We start from the raw sequence: 27,636 nt of genomic DNA on the forward strand, positions 1-27,636 counted from the left end.
CATCTTGAAAAACACCTAAAGAACAACGAATTTGGAGTTGAGGAGGTAACTAATGCTGCATATGAGTGATATTACCAGCAGTCGGAGAAATTTTATTTAAGGGACTTAAAAGCTGCAAGACAGATGTCGCAAGTGCACTGACTTCCTGGGGGAATATGTTTAATGATGTGGCATTTACAGCTTCCTAGCTCATATTTTTCTTCTTACTAAGGCTCAATACTAATCAGCCTCCCCTCGTATTCATGTACAAATATGCAAATACATATATGTCACTGGTAAGAAAGGTTGAGACAACAGACAAACTGTAAAAAATTATATTTTTTAATTATATATCAGTCCTCACCGTTTTTTTGATAGTTTGGTCAAGTCCGATTTTGGTGCTCTATGCTTAACACCAGTCCACCCAATTTCGCTCTTGTCATTTTCTTTCTTAAGTAATTTTTGATCAAACCTTGCTGAAACGCAAGGGGAAAATGAGGTGAAAGGAGAGTGGTGAAAGTCAGAGTTGCGGCGCCTTTTTTTGCCTGTCGCCTACCCTACGGTGACGTAATCAAAGACTTTAACTAAGCAGATAATGAAGGTCCACTTTCTACTTTTTAGTGATCAACGTTTTCTGTCTTCAGTTGTTGGGGCATAAGTATGTTATGTTTGGTTGAATATATATTTTAACATCCAAAGAGAAACTTTTGTGAACTGAGGACTAAAAGTGGTAAACGTTGTAAGTGCCAAAAGCGAAAGTGTTGGGAATTCGCATCGTTCAGCACATCAGCCCGTAAGAACGTTCACACTAGTGACCTCCTTACACGCCCTTTGAACTACTTAGAGGGTTACCAGCCACATTTCACGTTTACCATCTTATAACACATGGCACATTGCACAGTTTAACGTGGAAAACGGTGTTTGAATTATGGTGGCACTTACAGCGTTTACCAATTGTAGTCTTCAAGTATCTATTTTCTTTCATATTTTATCATTCTTAATGTGTCCTTGAAGCTCGTGCGACACCCTGCAAGGCGGAGCTTGCGGAGGTGTTATTTACGCCACTGCCCAGGCTGGGATCCGAACCAGGAAACCTCATTTGTGAGTATAAAAGTTGACCACTTAACGCGCTTGTATATTCGAGTTCCGCTAAAAGCAGCTCTGGAAACCAACCAGCCTCAAATCAATGGGTACCTGGGAGGTAAAAACTGCCGGAGCGTGGTGCTGTTCACATCATTTAAAATAAAACCGATATCGAGAATGTGTCTGTAGCCATCAAACATTGTTTGGTTTGAGTTGGTGTTTTAAGTCCCCTTTGTGCACAACAAGGCTAATCGGGACTGGACGTACAGTTTAAAGTGGAATCCGAACCACTATGTGCCTCCAACTGATACTCCCACATCTCCTAAATGTGCCTTCATGGCACGGTGCTATGTGCTTTTCAATTTATTATTATTCACAACGATAAAAATGTTGATGCTTTTAACTGATGGTTATACAAAACCCTTACTCATCGTTTATGATTTCACATCACATGCAAACTGCCACCTACGGGTTTAAACAACCATTGCACCAAGGCATTCGTTATCAGCTGTGTACTGACGTCTACTTAAAGCAGATGAGAGGCCGCTGTTAGCTGCGAGAGAAAATTAACAACGTCAGCATGTCAGTGCAGCAAAGTTTCCTTACTTGAGCCAATTTTCCATTTCCCGTATAATGTTAAAATCATTTGAATCGCCCCTTATATATATGTGTGTGGTTGGGGTGCGTCTGCGTGCGCGTATGTGTGTGTGTGTATCATGTAAAGCAACTCAAAAAGTTTCTTTTTAAAGCGTTGAGAAGTTAGCAACGATGAAGACAGCACAAGAGAGAGCGTAGTGCGTGGTATGTTATGCGGAAACGAAATCGCCAATTTTAGTCCAAAGACATTTCAGACGTGCGTTACAACGGGAGCCACCAGACGTAAAGACAATTAAGGCTTGCAAATGTTTTGCTCCTGGGAGGATGGGGGGGGGGGGGGGCAGAGTAACGATATCGTATCTTTCCAGGACCTTACATTTTATCTTTATTATTGTTGCTGTTGTTACAGAAATCATAAAATTGAAATTAAATTGAAAATATTTTGGCGTTGGTGCCAAGTTCAGGCTTCAATTCATTATATATAGACTGGATTAACCTCATATTCTTTCCATACATATCTAACATTTTTTGATAACAGTTATTTCCTTTCTTGTACGTTTTTACGATGCAGATATCAGTGACTACTGCTGAGTGATCAATTTGTGTGCGTTGGGTAAAAAAAATCGATGTGCAACCTGAAGTTCTGTTATTTGGAAAAGAAAATAACACGTACAAAAAATACGAAATGATGTAGTCAATTTCAAGTAATTATCAGACTCCTTCTCTTACATAGAAGTGTGAATTAACAAAACAAAAACTACCAGTCTCGATGAAAGTTGCGTTAAATAATTTCCCGGGCATAACCCGATGATTTTTGTTGCTGAATCTGGTTTTGATAATACAGAAAGAACAAGAAGGCCGAAAATAAATATGTTTCTTACCAACAATGCAAATAATAATAATAATAAATAGAAACACTAAACAACTCACTTTCTCTTTCAGAACCAATAGATTACGTGTTGAATACACTAATAGGGGTATCACTTCAATACCAAACATTCTGAGCGCGAAGTGACGACAGGGTTTTAATACCATGACGTAATATAACATTTTAATAGATTGAATGTAGATTTTGTGGAAAGGGGCAGTGAAGGAGGCATTTCAAGCACTTCATAACCATCAAAAATGTTCCATTGCAGTCGAAAACAGCTGTTTACTGAGTATGTTAAATTGCGTCGTGGGTTGCATTTTCTTTAGTGTTCCGTTATATGTTGAACAGTGAATAAACATAGCCATACCGTACATGAAGATTCAATACGAACCTACAAGAAGAATATAAAATCTAGATTATTTGTTTTGACACAAAATCAAAAGACAAATCTCGCTTTGTGTGTCAGGGGGTAAGTTTTAAGTTTTTCGGAGAATTTTATTAACGCCTGCTCAAGTCAAAGGAGTTCTCAAGAAGATTGGTTCTTCTGATAAATTTCTCAACTTCAACGTAGGACTAACATCAAAAAGTTTATTAGAAGGGACGAGAAGCGTTATGTAAGTCACGCAGATAGTAAATAGCTTTTGACAACAGGAGATCATATTTATTTCATGATGTATCATTTAAGTCACCAAAACTTTCATAAATAATAATAATACGCTAATAAAAACAATAATTATATAATTAGGCCCACATTGGGTCTCCCCGATGGCACAGTGTTCACGTCGTTGACTTGTAATCAAGGGGTCCCGGGTTCGATACCCAGTGGAGGCACATAGTGGTTCGGATCCCACATTTAACTGTAGGTCCAGTCCCGATTAGCTTTACAGTGCATAAAGTGGACTTGAAGCACCAAACAATCAATGAATCAATAATTAGGCCCAAAATAATTTTCCAGGAGGGGATAAACTGACCTCCCTGGGCTCTCTCAAATTATTATGGGCTCAACTCAAGAGCATCTGTTAACTTTCCAAGCTGAGGTTTGAAGTTGCTCAAGCACACTGTGGAGCAGTGAGCGGAATGAAACTAACTCTGATTAAATCATAAATGTCATTAAGAACAGATCCATGTTCTAAGAACGTGAAACCACTCTGTCTGCCGTGAATGTCAGTATTTGCTTTCGTACGAGTGGATATGTTGTGTGGGAGGAATAGTTATATGTATTATCTTCTGTGTAGTTAACTATGTTCATAAGTGATAGAGTGATTGATTTAGGTTATATTACATCGCATCTCTGCCACTTTGGGCTAATCGCGAAGATGAAAGGATGAGTGATTATATGATCAAAATGATTAAGAGACATTCACAAAAAACGCCTATGCTCAAGGCGGGATTGTAGCGAACTGTGATAGTCATTACTCCACGGGGGTCAATGCTAAGGTGATACGTCATAAACTTACAAATGTTAAGTGTCTATAAATGTTATTAATGTAGTTATAATGCCGCAGGATACACTTTGGAACAGAGAATTTTCATCTACGAATCATATATAAAAACATACTTGTACAAGCAGCTTATAGATGTCTCCGTGAAGAAGAAGAAGAAGAGTTCTTCAATTATCCACGAGGTCCCCTGAACCCATTCTGAGAGATTTAGTCGTTGAACTCTGAACTCTCCATCGCTCGCTGTTTAAAAATGACAAGCCGTGGTAGAAAAACTTTCCACTTGGGTGTTATACTGGTCGGTCAAACTTTGCATGCCAAAATGTGTGATTACTAGAGCCCGGATTTCCATGCACAAACAAACAGCAAAATATGCATGCAAATATGCACAAAAAATATCAAAAATATGCACTAAGATATGCATGAACAATTTTTTTTTTCCAAACATCTTACCTTAATGACCTCTGATGCAATGAACTATGAACGTATTCCTTAGGTTTTCTTCTGTAAACCCTCTGCGTTTATCAGTGAGAAACGTTTTGTAGATCGAGAAGTTCTTTTCTACATCAGCAGAAGTCACAAGTGCATGTGAGAAACACCAAACTTCCTCCTGTGTTAGGTTCTCTTCCAAGTGCACATTTTCACCATTCAGTACATTTGCAATGTCACAGATTGTTCTGTACCCGGGATTTTTGTCTAATACTTGGCGAAGTTTTTCTGACGCTATTTTGGCGACACCGTGAGTTTCACTGGATAACGTTTGCGATACTTCGCCCAACTAGGAGAGTGAATACTGCAAAGGATTATTACGGGACTCTGTGTAATAATTGCAGGTATACTCGAGAAGCGGTTGTGTAGGTACTTAATTTCATTCTCAATGCCGCTTCTAGAGGAACATTTCTGTGACACACGAATAGCGGCTGCGTCTTCTGGTTTTAGTGAGTCTATTACTGCCTTCACTTCATTGAAATTTTCTGCAAAATACGACACAGCTTCTAGCCACGAGCCCCATCGTGTTAATACCGGTTGCGGAGGTAACGGAACATTTTTCGCCAGTTCGCGAAAGAGACGTACTCGCGAAGGAGCTTTCACAAATACTTTCTTTACATTTGATACAAGTGCGTCTACTTCCGGGTATTGGTATCTAATTATTTCTGCTACGCGATGAAGACCGTGTGAAAGACAAGTCAGATGGACTAATTTAGGATACAACACTTTCAAACCAGATGCTGCTTTGACAATGTACGGGGCCGCGTCAGTAACAAACAGTAGCACATTGTCATACTGGATGTGATCTGGCCACAACAAAGTTAACGAATCGTTAAAGAATTTGGCAATTGTGGAATGATTCACTTTCTCAAACACCTGGATATTCAGTAAGTAGGGTTTACCACTCGCCTTCATTGCACCAACAACAGCATTGCAAACACAACGTCCCGCCGCGTCAATAATCTCATCGATAGACACCCATATATTCTCGTGCTTCAACGCTTACAGAATTTCTCCCATTAAAACAAACAGGCACATAGTTTTTACGTAGCGTTGATTCATCTGGCACCTTCTTTCCCGTGTACTTTTCAAGGAAACCTCGTAGATGGGCATTGTTCAGTTTCCACAAAGCAATATTAGCACTCACAAACGCAGAACACAGATCTACATAGAATGTATCACTTACTGTGCATTCAGATGTTGAATTAGTGGACGCGGTAGTAAGCAGTTGTGTTTTACTGCGCAATCTTCTTTGAAGGGCTTCCCTGTGTCTTGCTGTATTGACACGTTGAGTAACTTGAAATTTCTTCTCTGCTGAAACTCTTTTTTTCTCACACCACACAGAACAAAACTGACCCATCTTCTGTAAATACACTACTTCCAAATTCTTGTACGTATTTACGCAACAATACTGCCTTACTTGATTTTTCAGGTGGCTTGTTTAACACAACACAAAATAACACTGACACGTTCGTGAACTCCTTTGATACTGACAGCAGAATCCTTTCCACATAGTTGCCAAGTCGTGAGAAATGCTTCGCGCTAGTTGCCAGTTGTAAAAGCATCAGAACATGCTAGATCGCTGTTGTTTAAAATGCTGAAAAATAAACTTTAAAAAGTATAGTGTATATTGTATATTCAATTGGTATGTTCGCCATTCGGTCATCGCCGTGTAGTCGAAAGTGAATGTACCAACTAATGTGGGCAACAAACTCAACGCTATTATTTCTTGATAGACTATGAAATATGCTAGTATGTAGCAATAAAATTCGAAATATGCCTTATCCTGCAAAGTTGAAGAAATATGCACGCAAAACAAAATTCACTCAAAATATGCACTTATATGCGCTATCATATGCGTCTCAAAAGACTCTTTACAAGTTCGTCGAAAAGAATAAAATATTTTTCATAAGTTTTTGCATGCTACATGAAACATGCATTTTGCATAGAAATCCGGGCTCTAGTGATTACAACTTGTTTCATAACGAAACGAAGTAAAATATATCAATTCAATGAATCTTAAACCAAATACATCCACAATGTGCCTTTGTTATGCTTGAACATTCCTGTTTCTTGGCACATTCCATTTGTATTTTGCTAAGTGATATTTAACACCAATGAAGGGTTGCCCTCCCTCCCCCTCCCCCAACCTTTGTCGCTCATGAGACATCATGTCGAAGAAAATTTAAAGAGATCAGGAGAGTAAGAAGGTTGTTAGAAGGCAGAAGGAATATTTGAAATACGAAAGACTGATGGTTGATTTCGCAGGAAACATGGCTTATTGATTGTTATATTGCTACAGACAGAGCGAGAGAGCGAAGGAGAGAAGGGGAAGAGAGAAGGGGAAGAGAAAAGAGAGTGTAAGTGCGGAGAGGATAGACAACAGAGAGAGAGAGAGAGAAAGGAATAGATAGGAAAGGTGAAAGACATAGGAGGAGAATGAGGGACAGGTGGGGAGTAGAAATAAAAGGAGAAAAAGATAGAAGGAAAACGATGGAGAGAGAGAGACGGGGTGGGAATGGAGAGGAAAGAAGAAAGAGATAGAAGGGACATTACAGGGAAAGAGGGAGAGAAGCATAGAAATAAAAAGAGATGGAGAAAGAGATATAATGAAAATGAGATAGAGATAGAGAAAGAGACATAGAAAGAAAGGAGATGGAGATAGAAAGAAATGAGAGAGAGGAAGGGAGAGAGAGAGAGGGATAGAGAGTGAGATAGAGAGGGGAGGGTGGGAGTGAAGTAGAGAGAGAGGGAGAGTGAGAGAGAGAGAGATAGAGATGGGGGGACATTGAAAGAACAGGAGAAAGAGAAAGAGAGAGAGGGGCATTGAAAGAAAAGGAGGAAGAGAAAGAGAGAGAAGTGTATTGAAAGAAAAATAAGAAAGAGATAGAAAAACAATGAGAGAGAGAGAGAAGGAGATGCGGTGAGACATAGACAGTAGAGAACAGATAGAAAAAAGCTAAAATGAGGAATGTATAAATTGATAAATGAGAACCGTCAATTATAAAATGAAAATGATAATAATGTAAGTAACAGATGTTAGAGACAACGCTTGACCGTATGTCAATTGTATGTTCTTGCATATCCAATTTTAATTGATTTGAACTATCGGGAATTAATTGAAGTTTGGACATTTCACGGATAAAAATAAATTGATGTGAAATTACACGAAGCCAATACAGTTATCTGTTAACAAAAGGTTACATATTCATAGGAGAGTTGAATCTATTCACATAATAATGAACCAATTGTTGTTTCGGAAACTGCATTTATCCGTCATTTCTGTAGGTACCAGGCATCACGTATTGCTTCTATATTGCGATGAATGCAGTTATTATCGAAACTAAGAATAATTATTAATTTACCCTTAAAAGTGATTGCGTCTGTAAAATCGATTAGACATTTTAGAGACCTGTGAAGCTCTTATCTGCTTTGGAGAAGTGGGTGACAGAAATTGTAATCGAGAACACATTCATAATTTAATTGTTTTTGTTAATAAATAATTTAAAATACACACATCTCACATGTTAATTAATTGTTCTTATTGTATTTGAAAAACACTATGGCGAATTTTAAAGTCCGAAATGCTCTAAACAATGTAACATTCTATATTGATGTACTGCATATTAAGCTGGATATTCGGTCGCACGCTGAAACCAATTTAACTACATTTTGATTGTGTATGCTCAATTTTTCCTTTACCATTGTGCTATTACAGGTAAAAAGTCTTAGTGTTTTCTCAGCCATCGGAATATGCATACTAATGGTCTATTATGAGTTCTTGCTAGATTCGTGCAATGACAGTACTGATCAATGGAGAAATGAAAAAGAACAACACCACATATATTGGGTCTCGAACTCGTACCCTCTTGCTGAACATATAGGAGGGAAACCATTATCTTGAGGAAAAGTATGTTTATGGGTATTCACCGTCAAAGTTTTCCTTTGTGCATGGAAGTTATCTTAGTTGCACCTATCTATTTCAACATGCTTCCTTACAGAGTAAGCAATGCACCAAAGTACAGGGTGTTTCACTCGCTCGGCTTCTGATTTTATCTTAGAAAAATAAAACTATTGGTCATAATGTAATTAAAATTGCTACGGATACAGCTTGGTGTATGAGAAGCATGATGTCGTCACAGCGAATTGGAAGTGGTTGCCATTAGAATCAACGCATGTCTGCATATTGTTACAGAAAATAGCCACCAACACGTTAGAAGCCACAGCGTCAATTTCCCGCCGAATGCTGCCGTGCAGTTCCATGATAGTCCATGGCTTGTTACGATAGAATCTCCTTTCAGGAAGAAATTAGGTGGGAATAGGTCAGGCGATCTCCTTCAGGCACATCCAACAATGTGTTTCCACTTTAATCACGAACTTTCAACCGAACCAGAAAAAAAAACAACCCCCTTGAAGTCCGTCTCAGACTGAAAGCACATGTCCGTACGATTGGCGCACGCGCATGCCCACGCCAGGACTTGAGAAACTATGGCGCCATCTACAATGACGTCACGATGCTACTCATTCACCAAAATATGTCCTTAACATATTTCCTTACATTATGCCAAATAGTTTGAATTTTACAAGCGAAAATCAGGGGCCAAGAGCGAGTGAAGCACCCTGAAAGTTGTAATATGGGTTTCCGACAATAGGGGTTGTTTTTTGATTCAAACTCAATTTCACATTTCTGCATCCCAACCTTCTTCCTATCTTTAGAGTATACACACACAGCATGGTCATGTTGACAGTGCAATAAAACAAGATGATTATATGCTATTTATTCAAGTACGAACAAGCAGAACATGCAACTTCTGAGAAGTGAGAACTGAGTGGAGCAATTACCTACCTTCCCAAAGTCCGTGAGTCCTCCATGGTCTGGAATCTGTCCCGGGGCATCCACTGTGGAGCAGTCTGCCCTAACAAGGAGCAAAGCAATGAGCAAGTTGTACAAGTTTTATGTTAGACTAAAGTAAAATTATAAGAAACTTCTTACAAAACTACACCGACAATCACATTAACAAGTTAAGTCATGTAAAAATAACTCATCTCAAAGTTAAATCACACACACACCAAGACACCCCCAACACACACGCGCGCACACACACACACTCATATATGTATACAATATGCACGCACACACAGAAAACATATGAATTTAATTGAACTGTACTTTGCAGGCGCATACGAGTTAGGATATATGGCTTCACACGTTCTCAATCATGACTTTAGTGGATTAGTTACCGAATGGTTAGCGATTGGGTGGACTCCAGAATCGCTTTAAATGTTGACATTATCAGATAATCGAATCCAAGTCTGTGGAGTTGCAGTCTCACGCTGTACCAACATAGTCACATCTTCTTCATACGTATGTGACTGTGTTTGTGTGTGTGTGTGTACACGCACACATATATACAAACGTTTACAATTAATTCTGTGAGTATGTATATGCTACCAGTGACAGTTACGTCACTTCAAATTAATGGACTATTAGAGTTCTGTCTAAGGCATAGACATTAATCGATTTCGTACCTTGCTTTACATTTTTCACACATGATTGAAACATTTTGTGCAATTTGTAGCAATGGTATGTAGAATTTGAATAATGTTTTTTATTCTTGTGATGACTTTATGGTTAAGATAATTTTTATATTTCGGCTAAATATAATAATTTCAATTGAACGACAAGTTGCACAAAAGAAGACATGAAGTAAAAGTTTACACATGCATAATTTGTCTTTGTATGACAGGAAATATAATTTTTAAAAAACAAACTGGTGGTCACAATGGATACATGTGTGTGTATTCATTCAAGCATCGCCATTTGTCATCCACACACGTGAAAGTAGTTAACATGGTGGCAGTGGAACAGAGTGGAGGACACGTTTCTTGGAATGAAGGACCTTGGTTATAAATAAAAAAAATGTTACATATTTTATGAATTAGTCTTTACCTGGACATCATTTTTCTTTTTCCGCACACCCATAACGTTAAGTACAGGGTGGCGCATATTATATCTACCAATATGACTTGGCAACCCTGTCTGGACCTAGATGCGCAAGCGCAGAAGTCTCCCATGGTTAGGCAGGTGCAAGTCTGGCAATCAGTCCGCCATGAAACGTTCGCCTGTTCAGTCGAGAATCGTGGCATTGGACCCGTTCATCTGAACGAGTTCCATTCAGGAGAAGCAGCAGGTGCTGGGACGACGGTCCAGTTAGAGTCTCCATCAACCAGTGCCAGAGCGTCACAACATGATACGATGCGTCAGACAATAGAAACCCAATGGCAGCGTGCAGAAACAAAAGTATCCAGGTCGGAGGAGACGTATTCTCTGGCGTCTTGGTGCTTCTCTTGAATGGAACCCGTTCGAATGAACGCTTCCACTGTCACAATTCCTGTCTGGACCGGTTAAAAATTCATGGCAGACTAATTATTAGACTTGCATCTGCCTAAGCATGGCGGACTTATGCGCATGCGCACCTGCGTTCCTACTGGGTAATCAACTCATATTGGTAGATAGAATATGCACCACTCTGTACATTTCGTATTGTAAAATTTTGTAAGTTCTTTTCCAGATGGAATAATCAAATTACAAAAATAACACGCGGTTCTACCACTGATAATTTATGCAATATCAGTCCTTCGCAGTTCGAACACTAGAAATATGTTGAGAAAGATTTAATAAAATAGATTAAATTGAATTTTGAGAATAAATTTTGAAAGACAAATGAGAATGAAATTCAAATTACATACCATAACATAATTTCAGAACCGTGTCTTCTATATGGTAGCGCATGTTGGACTCTTTATTACGATGATAACGCTAGAATAAATTGTTTTTCACAAATTAGACTTTTAACGTCTTTAAGCGGAGTAACCTTACCAGACAAAATTAAAAGTGAAGAAATTGGAAATAAAATAAATGGAAGGTCGAAGCATTGGTGGAATAAATGAAAAAAATATCAGTTTATGTTGAATCAGCGTGTTCTGAGCATGCGAGAAAAATACCAAATTACAGGCCAAAGGGAACAATAACTTTAGGAAGACCATATCGCCCGTGGAATAATAATATTTGTAATCACATATCAGGCTTTGGTTACCCAGACCTGCCGTGAAGACATGTTGGGTGATATGGAGATAGGGACTTACAATCTCATAATCACTGATTATTGGAGGTGATGTGATCAGCAACACTCTGGGGTCGCATTTACCTCCCACAGTTGCTTCTAGGTACTCGCTTATTTGAGACTAAGTGAACGCCAGTCAGTCCCCACGTGACACCACTCACACGGCATTCAGACAACCCTCAAGATGTGTCCCTATATCGAATCCCGGTCTGTGCATGGGTGTTCTTTGTGAGTGAGCCTTCGTAATTTCACCATATCATCACTCATCCTCATCTTTGCGATTAACCAAAAGTGACAGAAATGTGAAGTAAAATAAACCATAATCAAGCAGTCAGACACCTACTTATCGCTGGATCATCTATATTCTAAATAACCATAGTCGCTAATTGAAGATGGAAGGTAAGCGACGGTATTGATCGAGGAGGGGGGAGTGGATGTAATATTTACCTTTTAGTTGGTGGTAGCATTATGTCAAATATTGTATAGGTTTCGCGGTTCCTTCTCGAATCTTTGTTGTTGCCTCTCACTGTTTCTCCATTTCCCTCGCCCTCTCTCTCGGAGGTCTCAAGTAGAAACGAAACGAACACAGCTTTTCACGTATACGTAGACATTGACATAACACAAGTATTAAAACCTTATAAATTGTACATTGAATTCACTGATCCATTCAACGTTTTTCCTCCAGCTAATCAGTTTTCAGACTAGTATTAGTACCTGTTTAGTAAATGCAACGTATCTTTTCCTCTCCCTGCATTTCTACGAAACGTTCCCGTCAATGTTGACTTCGTAATCGAATGCCAGTTCGTGTTCGCAGAGACAATAAAAGCTCCACCAATCCGAGAGAGAGAAGAGCTAACTCTGCAAACATCGATTAGTAATTTCCTCGTTCCTGAAATCACACTTCGACGCATTTGCTGTTTGAACACATTGATTAGCGAATATGAGAAACGACAGGTGTCACTCCCCTCCCTTTCCCCCTCTTACACACAAATGAGCATTTCTTCCTAAACATACCAGATCTTTGATATTTCAAGCAAACGTTTAAGCAAAATGTTCTCATTACATGTCAACCATTTCGAGTTATATTTTCTTCGTATACCGGGTGGTCCATTTATAATGATACTATGGAATATCGTATGCAGAATGCATACAATCGACAAATTGCACAGAAAAAATGTTTGATACTATCGTGTCATTCTAAAGAATGAGGGGATCTGAACCAGTCCTTGGGCAATTAATTGCTGGGTGATGTATGTTACTCATCATTCATCCTCTGATGAGAGCACTCGTAATTGGCATGACGAGTTAACGCTTGGCAATGCGAAAGGTACAAAATCACACTAAGGAACTAAACTGCAGAAAAGACAATGGTCACTCGTTGGGTTTTGTGAACCGTTGAACCTGAATCATGGCTGGGGGTTAGGATAATTACCTGTCTATCTGAAGAATTAGGCTGAATAGAATTTACGAAGTCCTCTGTTGGCTTCTCAGTTTGTCGACCAGAGCGTCGTCTCACTTCTGACCTACTGCTCTCCTGACCACTTCTCCCTTCTCACTCCAATCCAAAAGTCAGTCCCCTCTCAGCTTGTCTCACCTCTATATCACTAGGCCAGCGAGCTCTTCCTCTATGCCGAATCGTGTTTTTAATTGCCACTATGCAAACCGCCGACTCCATAGGCAGAAGAAACTACCTGTTTCCTGAATGCTCAGGAGGTTTGCATAGTGCAACATAGTGCATTGTAAACATGCCTCAGAGGTTGAGACAACTGAGGAAAACAAGTGAATGCCCTGGTCAACGTGAAGCATTCAGAGAGACTTTATAAAAATAAACATATAATCTTAGGGATTGATACGCTATTGAGAGGGTAAGTCAATGCCGCAAAAATGTCGTCGCCCCCACAGGGGGTGGGTGGTAAATGTGAAATTTCAAATGGAACACCCCCATTCGTTTTACATATTTGAATTCCGTGTTGAAAAAGAAGTATTTTTCGTTCGAAAAAAATTGGAAAAAAATTGCAACCTTCGAACATTTGAGGTACACAAATAAATGTTTAAAGGAGCAAATGTTCAAAATGATGACCGTTCTCTTCAATGCATTTCAAAACACGGTGTCTGAAGCTCCACACTGTTCGTCCCAAGATGTCAGGAGTGATAACAACCGATGAGGCAACCAAGGATCGCGGTTATACCGGCGCTACCGTTGGTCCAGTGCGACTAATGGAGATAGAGCTACCGTAGTGTTTTGAGCGAGAAATATTGATATAGCGCCACAAAGGGAACAACCAAAACTCTAGCAAAAAGTTTCTATCTCGACAGACAGAAATAGATCCACGTTCGAATAAGCTGCTTAACATCTTTAATCTTCTATATGTACAACCTATGAGGATTATGTCAATCATTGAGCTTCCTTTATTCCTTTATGTTTTTTTATTATTTATTTACAAGCACTTAATCACTAATCATTCTCCTCTATTTGTTTTTTTTATTTTAAAATACTTTCTAGTAGTTCATTAATAATTTACTTTCAGTTTTTCCACTTGTGCTGCCATCTATCGTAATTTTCACCAACTATTTTTCCATATGTTTACCGTTGGCTTCGCTCATTCCGGCACGTAACACCATAAAGGATGGTAGTTATCCTTTGGTTTGGCAAACAAAATTCTGATTTTCAATGCCGTCGTTACAACCCAGAACTGTGCATGACTGTACATGGGATCGATTCAGACACATATCTTTCTCGTACCCATTTATCTCAACCTACGTGTGTTTGTGATCATAGGGTGAGGGAAAAAGAGTGGGTTTCTACTCTCCATCAATTTTTGTTATAATATAAGCGATCCAATATGTTAAGGAGAACGACCAAGCCATCGACGCTAGGAACACTCATATCTACTATATTTTTATAAACTCCAGCTGATATTATATCCTCATCCGAGTGTGTTTTATGTTTATCAAGTGGCACTAGATCGCATTCAGTCTCATAGAATCAACCAGACGAATGCCGGGAATCCACAAAACATGTTTTCCCTGGAATAAGAAAATTATTTTTATCCCTGCTAGAGTTATTTTTATTCCCCTTAGAGAAAATGGAATTGAAAGTATATAATAAACATAGTAGATAATGTACAATATTATTTATATTCTTTGTATATAAATTTCTTAACTATGTGTAACGCAATTTGCAAAATCATTAATGGTCCATGTTTCTCTTCGGAAAGATATGCATCCTTGTGGATTAAAGAAGCACACCACCTTTCTGCAACTGACCATCCTCACCGATCCAAGACACAGCAGGCTGTTTTCAACTTTAGTTTCCAAGGCGTAGTGTTGCTATTTTACGTGTACGTGTTCACAACAAAATTGGATGTAGGTTAGACGGACGTTAAGTTTGAGTTTGGCAATAAAACTTAGTGAAGTTTTTGGTGTTACTAGGTCGATAGTTCTTCTTGTGTACGACGTTGTGTTTTCTTAGAATGTAAATATACTAAATGTACTAAGTGTTCTAAATTACCTGTAAACGTTATCATAAGATTTAATGACCTGGGTTCGAGGCAATAGTTTAGTTTACTAACTGGTGACATACAAATTTGAATACACAAATAAAACTACCTCCTGAAATGAAATCACAAATACTCCGCTGAGTGAGCACCACACCTCCCCTCCGAGCAAAAAGCTTAATTTGTACTGTGATTAGCCTGATACAGTTCCCACCACTCGTATGTTGGCAGCCGACGTGCTCGCCGTTCACTTTGCGAGGGGAATTTGAATACTTGGTTGTCACATTCAACGTGGATGCGGTTGAAGAAAACAGGTACACGGTGTTTCACCTATTTTTCGCCTATAAAAATCAGACTATTGTTGATAATGTAATGAAATTTGCTACCGACGTACCTTAAGTTACGAGAAGCATGGTGACATCATTGGAGATGCAGCGGCAGCCTCTATAGCCATTTGCGTGGTCATGCGCATGCGTCTGGGCTATTCTTCCGTTAAATGCCAGTCGTACGTCCACTTTCCTTGTGTTCGGTTGAAAGTGAGGTCGTGAATTCCCAGAATACCCGGCTTTGGGCTACTGAGAATCCTTGCACTGTGCACGAAACACTTCTTCATGATGAAAAAATTGGGGTGAGATGAGCTTATAAAGGCGCCGCATTCTTGACCCCATCTTTTTCCTCACAATAGTGGATACGGAAGTCTACGTGGGATTTCTTCAAGGAGTTTGTAAATGAGTTGGATGACGAGGAACTCCATAATGGCTATTTTCAGCTGGATGGCGCCACTTGCCACACTTCCAATGCAAACGACACTCGTTGTGACGTCATCAAGATATGTCCGCAGCAAATTTAATTACATTATGACCAATAGTTTGATTTTTATAAGCAAAAATCCAGGACCGAGAATGATTGAAACACCGTGCATGTAAGTGCAGGGGTCGAAATGGATAGTATCGGTCCGGAACGGCGTTCCGGTTCGTGAATATCTCGAACCTTCCCCTTCCGTGTCGCCAAAAATAGCAACGGACCGTTCCGATTAAATGCAGTTTTTACAGCACATTTTCATTTTCAGTATGAACTAAATTGACAATACTCTTTAATACTACATATTACAGCATTCATATAAGCTTCTCCTATACATGGATATGAATTGTTGCAAAGAAGGGGCTTAGAGTATGAGTGTTGCCTAGACAAGTACCGAGCGCTGGATCTCCAAGCAATTTTACCTGCAGCATTCCTTTTTCCTTCGAATTTTCCCTTTTCAGTGCTTTTCTATCGTCCTTACTTCTAGGTCCGATTAACCCAATAGTAATATTTTAAATCAGTCAAACAATAAAAGCAATCGTTTAACACACGCAAAATAACAATATGCACTTTTAATAAGTATTATTAAGAAAGAGTATTGAGAAAAATATACATTTAAATCAAAGATTTTCCCCCTTTTTGGGAGAGCTGACTACCATTCACTATTTCCGTCTGTTTAAATGTTAAGAAGAACAAAATTCCCAAAGCCTCGCGTCCAAATGTTATATTATTTTATGTGCATGTATATATTTTAATATTGACCATTATTAACACATTTCAGTGGTCGCGTGGGAAAAACTCTCGTCACTGATCGCGTGGATCACTATTGTCATCCATAGAATATTATCGCTTTTACCCATAATTTGTCAACATTTCTCTGGTTTTATAGTGCGAATGTCGTTTGTGAAGTATTCTGGTTCATTTATCAAAACAATTATAATTTTTTTCACTCAACACATTACAGTATTACAGGAATTTCTAAATCTAGTGCACAACGTTTGGATGGGATGAAACCAAACATAAATACATATCTTAGAATCTTACTTCTTGTTATTTTCTTCATAAATAGGTTTTCCATGGTCTGGACACACCCACTTCATACTTACGTGTATATATGTAACAGATTTTAGAGACACGTAGTTATAAATGTATAAAAATGCTACGTATCCGAAAGCACTTCCGTAAATGGTCTCGCGGATCGCTAATGTGCTCCACTGAAATATGAGCTCGAATAACACGTCAACAATGGATATATTTCAAATAACGGCTGAACGAACAGATTCCCTGTGCTGTTCCAGGAAGGTCTACTGGGAGCCAAGGTCAAGATTGTTGCCCAACTGCAGCAGCAGCAGTTTTTAAGTGGGTCACTATCGTGATCCACGGTACCACTTTAGTGTTAATAATAATACACCGCGTCATTTCACTAGTCGTTAAATTCGGCACTGTAGAAAAGACGTAACGAGTTCCTTTTCGTGAAAATTTCCATTTTGAGCTTTTATCAGGTGGCTATCGGAAAACAATTAACTATGTAAAAGCTTGAATGCCTTGCCCTTTCGATGTACCCGTTAAATAGCGCAGTTAGTTTCAACGTTTCCATGAAACATATCCTATTTGTCAACAACGGGCTGCAGACGACAGACAATTTACTTGAGGTAACTGTTTTAACGTTCCCTATATGCACAAATAGGCTAACAGGGACTGGACTTACAGTAGTTCAAAGTGGGGTCCTAGACACTATCTTCCTTCACCGAGGATCGTACCCAGAACCCTTTGATTACAAGGCGACGGTGGTACCACTATCCGTTCGAGGAGACCCCCTAATCCTTCTGACTAGGCGCTCCAACTTTGAAAAAACATTGGGCGGGCTCAAACAATCGAGTTATAAGTTGACAAAAAAAAATCTCATACAACCTCTCTTCTATGTGCTCGTATCATGATATCAATGAGCATCCTTACTTATTTTGTTTTAAAAAAATGTGTTATTTACTTATATCAATAAGCAATCCACCACAAATCTCGTTAAAAATGTAATAATAATAATAACAACAACACGACACATTATTGGGTGGGCGCGTAAGTTCGCTCCACTGATTCTGACCTTTAGTAAAGATAATGATGACGTCACCGTAACCACGTATTTACGGACAGCCTCCAGTAGTGCTGGAAATCAACTTTCACACATCTCTAGAAACCGTGGTATTGCAACTTATTTCCTCCTGACGCGATGAACCGACATCATATTCACTACGTTCGCATTATTTGATCTACAGCTCCACGTTTCAAACAACTCATTTAAAATAACTGTATTATTTCGGAACCCATTCTTGAAACAAACCAAGTAGTTTGCATACTTAATGAATGTAAAGACATAGCTCTTAAAACTAATGAGAAAGCATGAACTTGTAAAGAAAATGAAAAGCTTTTGGCTTGAAGTGCGCAGGCACTATGTGCTTTCACCCGCGATCAAAAGGTTACGAACTTGGATGTGCAGTGGGGAAAAGCAAACGTTCCACGTCATAACTCCCGCCAGATAATTAGAAACGCTAATTGGATACGATACAAAACAGTCGAAAATTAAGCCACGTTCGCTTTTCAAATAATGTTACAAATTTACTGCCGTTGTACTAGCGAAGCCTCTGCACCATAATTTCATTTTATGCCAGCATTTGCAGCTAGAAAGCCAAATGGTGTTGAAAAGGATAGTGAGATAGAGAGGGGGATGTACAGTGTTAGCATTAATTCTGTACAAACATAGCATTTTTCAAACTTCGTAAACCTAGTTTTGTGTAAACAGAAAGATGTTGTCTACACCTTTCCACTATTGCATCTTGTCTTTCGAAACCTCCTCAATTTGCTTAATGAATTACATATTAATGCAAACTTAACCAGATGAAGAAGTTCCAAGTTCAAGTATTGGGATTAACCACCTGAAGACAATGTTTCAGTTACATCTTGCCTTGGTTAAAAATAAGTAGGAGAAAAGAAGCGAGGAAGTATCAGAATTGAAGGAGAAAATATTGGTAACGATGACAGAAAAGAAGAAAAATATAAAGCTTCAAGAAACATAATTGAAGAACACAACAGGCAGGGGAAATAGAGGAAAAGAAGGGATAGGAAAGGAGAGGAAAGGAAACGGAAGGCAAGGAAAGGAGGAAAGGAAAGGAAATGGAAATAAAGAAATACATAGAACAAAGAGAAATAAATAAAAGGAAGCCGAAGTAGAATAATAAAGTGGGAATGGTAAAGAAAGGAAGAGATAGGATATATAAGGAAATGAAACGATAACTAAGGGCAAAGAAATAATACAAAGAAAATCACAGAAAAGAAAGGGAAAGTAGTAAAACAAAATGGAAGAAAATTAATGGAGTGGAATGGAAAAGGAAGGAAAGGAGTTGATATGAATTGGATTCGATTGATTTGATGTTTTAAGTCCATTTTATGCACAGTAACGCTAATCGGGACTGGACCTACAGTTTTAAAGTGGGATCCGAACCACTATGTGCCTCCACTGGGAATCGAACCCGGGAACACTTGATGTATTGATATGAAGGAAAGAAAATTACGTATATAAAGAAACACAGCAAAAGAAAAAGAAATGAAAGGAAACTAAAGAGAAATGATGGCTTGAAATGTTAAAGAAAGGAAAGGATAGGAAAGAAATGGAAAGGAAAATGAAAGGGAGGGACAAGAAATTATATATTGACAAAAAAAGAAGAGTAAGATGATATGATTGATAGTTTTAAATCCACTTTATGCACAGTAAGGTTAATCGGGACTGGATCTACAGTTTAAGGTAGAATCCGAACCAATGTGTGTCTCCATCGGGTATCGAACCCGGGACACCCTGCTTATAAAGCGATGACGCTGCCACTGCACCATCGGTGAAGCCCCAGTAACATGATATGGAAGGAAATGAATGTAGTGGACTTGAAAAGAGAGGAAAGGAAATTAGAGACAAAGGAAAGAAAGAATATAAATTCGTATGAGGAAACACGTAGGAAAAAGAGGAAGAAGTAGAAGGAAATGGAAGGAAAATAATTAACTAGAATGGAAAAGAAGTAAAACTGAGGATCGCAGAAACAAACGAACCCTGCTTTTTAAGTTAGTATTTCTGATCTTTAAATATCAGTTACTCCAGCATATCAATTGTGCAGTGTCTGCTATTTACATTAATTTGCAATTTTTACTGTATATTTTCGACCTGTTTAGGACAATCGCAACGACTCACAATGCCTTCTGCTGAAATCCAGTATCGCCTTCCTTTTCTTGTATATGTTATGCTATCCGCTTCACCAGGTGCTGTAGTGTACATCGGCTTATGTAAACGCATGCACTGTGTGTATGTAAGAGGGAATAAGCTCCACGCGCGGTAGTTGATGTATATGGTGTGATAATTACTACTAACAGATCCTATTTACTCATTAGTGTCTATATTCACAGATATTAAATTGAAACATGGCGGAAAGGACTAGACACGTCTCAAAATTACTCCTGCTACATCGCTCGAGGAGGAACAAGAAAACGTGAACTTTTCAAACACTCACTCACTCAAAATTTTTGAATCGTCTTTTACACTTTCGGCGGCAAAACATGGAATGAACTCCCCTCCTCCATAACTAACCTCGCTAGTCGTAACAAATTTCAGAATGAGATAAAGAATCTTCTGTTAGATGAGCAATATCTCTGTTCAAGCTCCCACGAATAGCACTACACAATACAGTTTAAACTGCATACTAGCCTCGCCAATGCTTGAAAAATCTTCAGCTACTATACTGCAATATTTACATTGTTCTATCTTACCTCACAAAGCTAGCATATTTCAGTACATTAATCTCAATATCCTTGCTTGAATCTCCTGCTCAGAAATGTTCAGTACGTGTGTGTGTGAATGTGGTTTTCTTCTTTCTTTTTTACGTGTTTTCTTGATTTTTTAAAATTTGTCTTTCTTCTTTGTAACCATTTTTTTTTTTAGTGTTATGATTTTGTTTATGTACAACATGTAAATGTATAACCGGGGTTTTGTGGGAGAACAGCCACAGGCTGAACCTCGCCCTTCGATTTAAAAAAAATGAATTTGAATTTGAGTTTCAGAATGAGTTGGTTTCAAGTACACACACACGGAAAATAAACTTCGTAAAGTTCTCTTGACGTGACAACCAGATCACTTTCATGAGAATCTCAATATCTAGACTTGCCTCCCCATCACTCCTCATTAGCCTTAAATCATATTACCAATTCATTTAGTGCATGTTATTCTATTCTAATACAGGGTCAGGGTAATGGTCCAGTGTGGGGATTTATGGAGAGACACGAATGTATTGCCATTGATCTAATAATAATTACGTTATCAAAAACAATATCATTTTTAAAACTTTCTCTACAAGTATATGACAAATGAACCATTCCAAAAAAAAAATTATGACACCGTAGAGTTTTCGTGAAACCAACAGGTTGTTATGAAACTAAAGAAAATTACTTTTACCACCATACGAGTATAGCCACTAATGACAAGATTTCTTAAGTTGTCGAAACGTGTGACATAATTGTGTAAATATGATGTATGTTAAAAATTGTATTTTTGTATGATGCAGTAATTTCATTCATTCTTGACTTATTTTTAGATTCCTGATAGTACAACATTGGTAATTGACTAAATTATTTTTCCAATATTTTTTTAATTTAAGATTTTTTGGAATAACGAAACTCCTGATATGCTAAATAACATTATCATAGTTGTTATAATTGATAACGTTTGCTTTTTTGAGTCCACTTTATGCACAGAGGGGCAAGTCAGGACTGGACCAAGAGTTTCAAGTTCGATCTCAGCTATCATGTGCCTTCACGTGGTATCGAAGCCGAGATCCTTTGATTACAAAGTAACGACGATGCCACTACAAGAAAATAGACACACTGTCTTAACAAATTTTGGAAGACAATTTGGATAAATAAAACAATGTCTTTACGAATTGTGCGAAATAAATATACGTAAGGGGGGCACAAGAGAATAATGCCAAATTAAACTGAATATTAATTTGTTACCATAGGTAAGAACACCTAAACCATTCCGCCACTAGAATTCAGTCCATCCCCTTGAAGGGTTGGCATTGTGTCTACTCCAGAACCTGGACCTTTTAAGGAACCGGAAATAGCTCGTCCACTTACTAGCTTTGAACTCTCATCGAAACCACTTCCAGATCTTCTTTGTCCTTGCATCGACATTGTATTGATCCATGACCCTCTCAGCTATGTTCTCTTTCGTCAGGACTTCCATAAAGTCGAAGATGCTTGCTTCCGATTGCTTGTGATTTTTCCGTGGATAGACCCATGAAATATTTGCATTATGTTAGGCTCTCTTTATTTCGGGATGTTAAAAAGATTCTTCTCCACATTGCTCGTAAATGTTAGTCTGCTTCCTCTTTTTAAGATTCATGAACATTTTTTTAGCCTTTCTTTATTTCTTTAACTAGGGATCCTAATAATTAAAAGTTTCAAGTTTAAAGAACTAAACTCTTCATCGATGTGCTTTCATCAATTTCAGCTAATCATGGCTCATCCTCATCGTCACAATTTGCCGAACATGGCAGAAAAGAGATGCTCAACAAAAGTACTAGACCAAGACTTGTCCTTATAGACGAGAATAAAACGAATGTTCATAAATCTAGACGAGACAGAAAGTTACAACTCAAGACTAGAGCGAGACGCTGACATTTCTTTTCTGTGGCTGTGAGCCAGTCGACAAGGTTTAAAACTATACTAGCAGATGGCGCGCAGATCGATTTCCTGTAATTTTCGTGCTTCAGAATAGCCTACACACTGTTTTGGAAAACGAGAATGGGTTATTTAACTAGCAGTTACTGGCTGTTATCTCCAACTGGCAGTTAGTTAACAGAAATATTAACAGGACATTGAAAAACCGGCCATTAGATAGTTTGGCAAAGCTTACTCATGTATAAACTACACATTTTATTGTAACCCTCAGTTGTTGGAACGTAACAACTTTCCTTAGCACAACGCATAGTTTGCAGAAGAGTAACATGTTTGTTACGATACCCGGATGGCATCAAAAGGGGAATCACAAGTGATTCCACGAATCAACTTGTGAGAATGTTAGATTCAAGCGTTTCAAGCTCGGCTCTGCCAACAGGCATAGTGGCGATTTGCAGTCACGCTCAACTTCATTTTACAATTACTTGAGAACTACTTGACGTATTACAATGTAACAAACGCCATTCTTGATGAATTTTTCAGTACTTTCAAATGAGCTGAAAATAAAATGGGGGTTCCATTTAAAGAAACGTAACTTGGTGTTGAAAATCGTACTTCCTTATGTAGTTGAACGTAATGTGTCCACTAATTTCATGAGCCCCTCTCATACCCATATATCTGCGAAAGCAGTATTTCAATATTTATTGTTGTTCACGAAATATTTCCGGTGGTAATTTTAGGTGACTCACTCTGTGTATATATATATATATATATATATATATATATGGAAGGTTGTGTTAGTGGGTGTACACACAAAACTATTTCTTTCGAGTTCATATCCAAGCAAGTTATGAATTATTAGCACTTCATTCTCCATAATCAATATAAATTAGTTTCATCATGTTTATGAAAGTACATAAGATCATTTCTAATTAGTGTTTGCGAGTGGTCTTGCTTGTTTACTCGGCTAAGTCATTGATGTTCACCTCGTATTCACTCAAGCCATCTTCATCTCTGAGGACCATCTAACTTAGCTTCCGTCCTGTTTTTCCCGCTGTTGCCGATAGTTTCCTGGGGTGAAGGTGAAAGCCATGCTCGCGCGGGAGCAGCCTTGGAGACCGAAATTAGCGGATTGCAAAGCATCAGGTTTGACGCTAAGATCAAATAAACTAAGAAGCCACAGTCCTGATGAAAATAGCATTTTGTCCTAGAAGAAAAAGGCACGCGCTAGTACGATTCATTGTTAATTAGCTATATGAATAGAGGACAAGTTTGTCTGAGTGTATAGACCTGTTTGGTACGACTCTGGTTGAATTCGTGCTTCAAATCTAACTGGTTTCAAATTTGATTGTGGGCTTAAAAGACAATTGAAAGCAGTTACTCTTGCAGAATTGTGATTAACAGAGGTACATTTTATCGCTCCAGCAAAGAGATTAAACTGAAATACATCTTACCCAAAAAAGGGAGGGGGGCTCTGAGGTCCACCACCTCTTTTTTTCGATTTTTTCAACTGTGAAAAATTTTATAGAAAATTGAAAATAAATTAAAGTAGGGCATATTTCTGTATTACTTTTGTTGATTGATTGATTTATTGATTGAATTGATGTTTTGAGTCCACTTTATGCACATTAAGGCTAATCGTGCAACAGGGAGGCCCCTTACATTTGTTCATAAAAACATAAATATAATGTAAATAGGAGACAAAATGTACTAGGTGGACTTATCAGACCTCATCTTTGATCATGTGCTATTCGAGACGCTCATGCTATTGACAGTGTACAATTAATTGGTAATTATAGTAATTGTTGTAATTATTATAACTAATAAACATCTGCTTCTCTGCCCGACCCTGTGGCCGAGTGGTGTTCAGCGGAAGTGCCCGTGCGAGCAACATCGCCGTGCCTCTGCTCGTGAACCGGTGAGTCATCGGGACTCTGGCGTGCTAGACGACGCGAAACGCGTAAATTTTCAAGTTACGTAAAGTTGTTGAATTGAAGGAAAAATGGAAATTCGTCGCGTAAATACGCTAAAGTTATGGTTTTCAAGTGTGAAGAAATGCCCATCATCGCTGATGCTTCATCGTTGGATACGGGATACTCTTGCATTGACTGAAGACCAGGTATTAAGTATTGAACTGGACAAATACCGTAAGTGCGTATATATTAAGCTAGTGACGCGTCTATTAGGCGAACAATTAATTAATAAATTTGAAGGGAAGTTAGTGTATTGTGATGAGGATGATGAACATGAAATTATATTAGACTGGGCTGATAGGACAACTACACTAGTGAGATTACATGTTATACCCATGGAAATAACCGATAGCCATATCCGTACAGTGCTTGCGCAGTATGGTGAAATTAAGACCCCTCCGGTGGACGAGCGATATTCGGATGAGCATATTTATAAAACTCGTACAGGCATTAAGTTGGTGAGAATGGTTCTGAATAAGCCAATCCCGTCCTATGTATCAATACAGGGTATGCAATATTGGCTAACATATTATGGACAGAAACCTACCTGTAAAATATGTGAAGACACTCAACACACAGCACGGTTTTGTCCACAACGACGTGGTGCTGTGGGTGAGCGAGTGATACAAGATAACATTGGAGCATGTGCTACTCCTGTAGAAATCCAGCCTAAGCAGTCATATGCAGCAAAGGTACATAGACCACCTAGCTAACGTTCAGCGCATGAGATGGAGATAAAGGCTGACACACAATTTACAGTGTTGCCAATTCCAATTCAGTTTCAAGAAAAAACTGTGAACAATGAACGCGATAAAAATCTGCAAAAAGAGCCGAAAAAAGCTGATGTTGTAGAACACCAACTGGACCCTACCAAGGAAACACCTCTACCTGTGCCTATCCACAGCAAATCGTGGGCGGAAGAGGTGGCATCTTTAGACAACCTCCACAGTGATGTACGGGATAACCTTTCGGTGACTGACAGTCTGGAAACAACTGATCAAGAGATGCGCGAGTCTGACACTACGAGCAATCGTGAAATGGAGACTAACATATACGAAGCAGGAGGATCCCATATACTGGAAGGTCAACAAAGCAAAGTTCAGTTTGGTGAAGCCACAACAGGTACGAAGGACAATGCCAAAAGAAAATCAAATGTGAAGAGACTCCAGGAACAGAAGCAGTTGAAGAAGAAAAAAGTACAACAAAATGTGGCACATAACCCCCACCACAAGAAGAATGTGAAGCAGCAGGCAATAGCCCCCTCCCCAGTACGTATAACCAGATCCCAAAGTGTGACAAATTTAGCCCCGAGTGTTGATTTACAACCTGTGATCGGATCCAAATTCAGTGTTTCCCCTAGTGTGTCTAGTGAATGTGTGGGTGCAAGTAAAAATGAAAATCAGAAATAGTATGTGTAAAATGAGTAACGGTATATGATGTTTGATCAGGTGATTGGTGTGAAATATTCCATACATAGCCAGAGTATAACGTATAGCTATTTTTTCCTTTTAACAATCTTTGTGTGTAAGGTAGACCTAAAAACAGTAAAACAATGTATATATTTAACAATATTGTAAAAACAAGTGTTTACATATCCATAGTGATGCTTACCACCATTAGACTTGCTAGTATAAACATAAACAAACTACAAAACAAAACAAAACAAAACAAAGTGCATTGGGGGACTTTCTAATTCAGTCCGCTATAGATATTGCTCTCATTCAAGAAGTAGCAATAACTAATTATGAGTTACCCTCTAGTTATATTGTCTATAATAATCCCACATATTCAGCGCAAGGAACAGCTGTATTAGTTCGAGACAATATACCTGTATCATATGTAGAATACCATCCGAGTGGTAGAATTACAACTGTACAAGTGGAAAACCTATGGATATGTAATCTGTATGCGCCTTCTGGTAGTAATCAAAGGCAGCAACGCAATGCATTTTTCGCAACTGAAGTTGCGACGGAACTTCAAGGTAATAAGCAACATATTATTTGTGGAGGCGATTTTAATTGTGTGTTGTTGCCAAAAGACCAGCGCCCTGGCTTTAATACATCCAATGCGCTGCAACAGTTGGTAACTGGGTTTCAATGGAAAGATGTATGGGACACTTTGCACCCAACAAGTGCAGTCTTCACATATGTAAAGGATGGGGGAGCTTCACGGTTAGATAGATTTTATGTTTCACCATCAATTATCCCTAATATCACTAATGTTAATATGGTGCCAACTTGCTTCTCAGATCATAGTGCAATTATAATGGCGGTAAATATGCAACTGCCAAATATACAATATGGGTATGGATATTGGAAAATGAATATATATCTTCATTTGGTGATCCACTTTTTGCTGACAAATTCCAAGAGAAATGGAAGTATTGGGAACGATTAAGGGCGAAACAAATAAATATAATTAAGTGGTGGGATGAATATCTAAAGCCAGCTATTACACGATTTTATAGACAATATAGTAGAGAACGGAACCAGGATTGGAATAATAAATACAATTTTTATTATAAAGTGTTGAGAGAGCTAACTGATGAAGGGGTAAGAGGGGGAAAAGTGCAACAGAACATTAAACAAGTACAGGCAATATTGTTGCAATTACAAAAAAGAAGTGGGTGCAAAATACGTAGTAAACTTTTACCTTTTGACCCTCTTGAAATGGCCAATATTAGTCATGTTCTACATGAACGTAATCGTGGAAAACGCCAAACGATTCATAAGATAATAGACGAAGATAATTCTGAACATAGTAATGTGACTGACATAAAGGAAATCTTTTACCGCGCTTATCACTCTAGATTTCAAGGAACAAGTTATGATCCAGCTCAGGAACAAATATTTTTACAACAAGTTCCGGACATTTTTTCTGTTAATGACAACTTGCGGATTGAAAAGACCTTTACAGCTGCTGAGGTGTACGAAGCGATTCTAGGAATGAAGAATAACTCATCGCCAGGAATAGATGGTATTCCCATAGAATTTTATAAAAGATTTTGGTCACTTGTAGGTAATATTGTGACAGACTGGATAAATGCAGTATTTGATCAACACTGCTTGGGAAGGACGA

At 38.4% G+C, this 27,636-nt stretch overlaps 1 protein-coding gene across 1 annotated transcript in view; it reads right to left on the reverse strand.

Moving 5' to 3' along the window:
* Positions 1-27,636, reverse strand: part of LOC145978104 (dipeptidase 1-like) — a 176,756-nt gene that overhangs the window by 115,344 nt on the left and 33,776 nt on the right. Inside the window, exon 5 of the mRNA XM_083110545.1 lies at positions 9,305-9,374. Coding sequence (XP_082966671.1) covers positions 9,305-9,374 — 70 coding nt within the window. The remainder of the gene's footprint in view (positions 1-9,304; positions 9,375-27,636) is intronic.

The sequence above is a fragment of the Lepisma saccharinum genome, chromosome 24 (assembly GCF_977018435.1).
Source record: "Lepisma saccharinum chromosome 24, izLepSacc3.1, whole genome shotgun sequence".
Classification (NCBI taxonomy): domain Eukaryota; kingdom Metazoa; phylum Arthropoda; class Insecta; order Zygentoma; family Lepismatidae; genus Lepisma; species Lepisma saccharinum.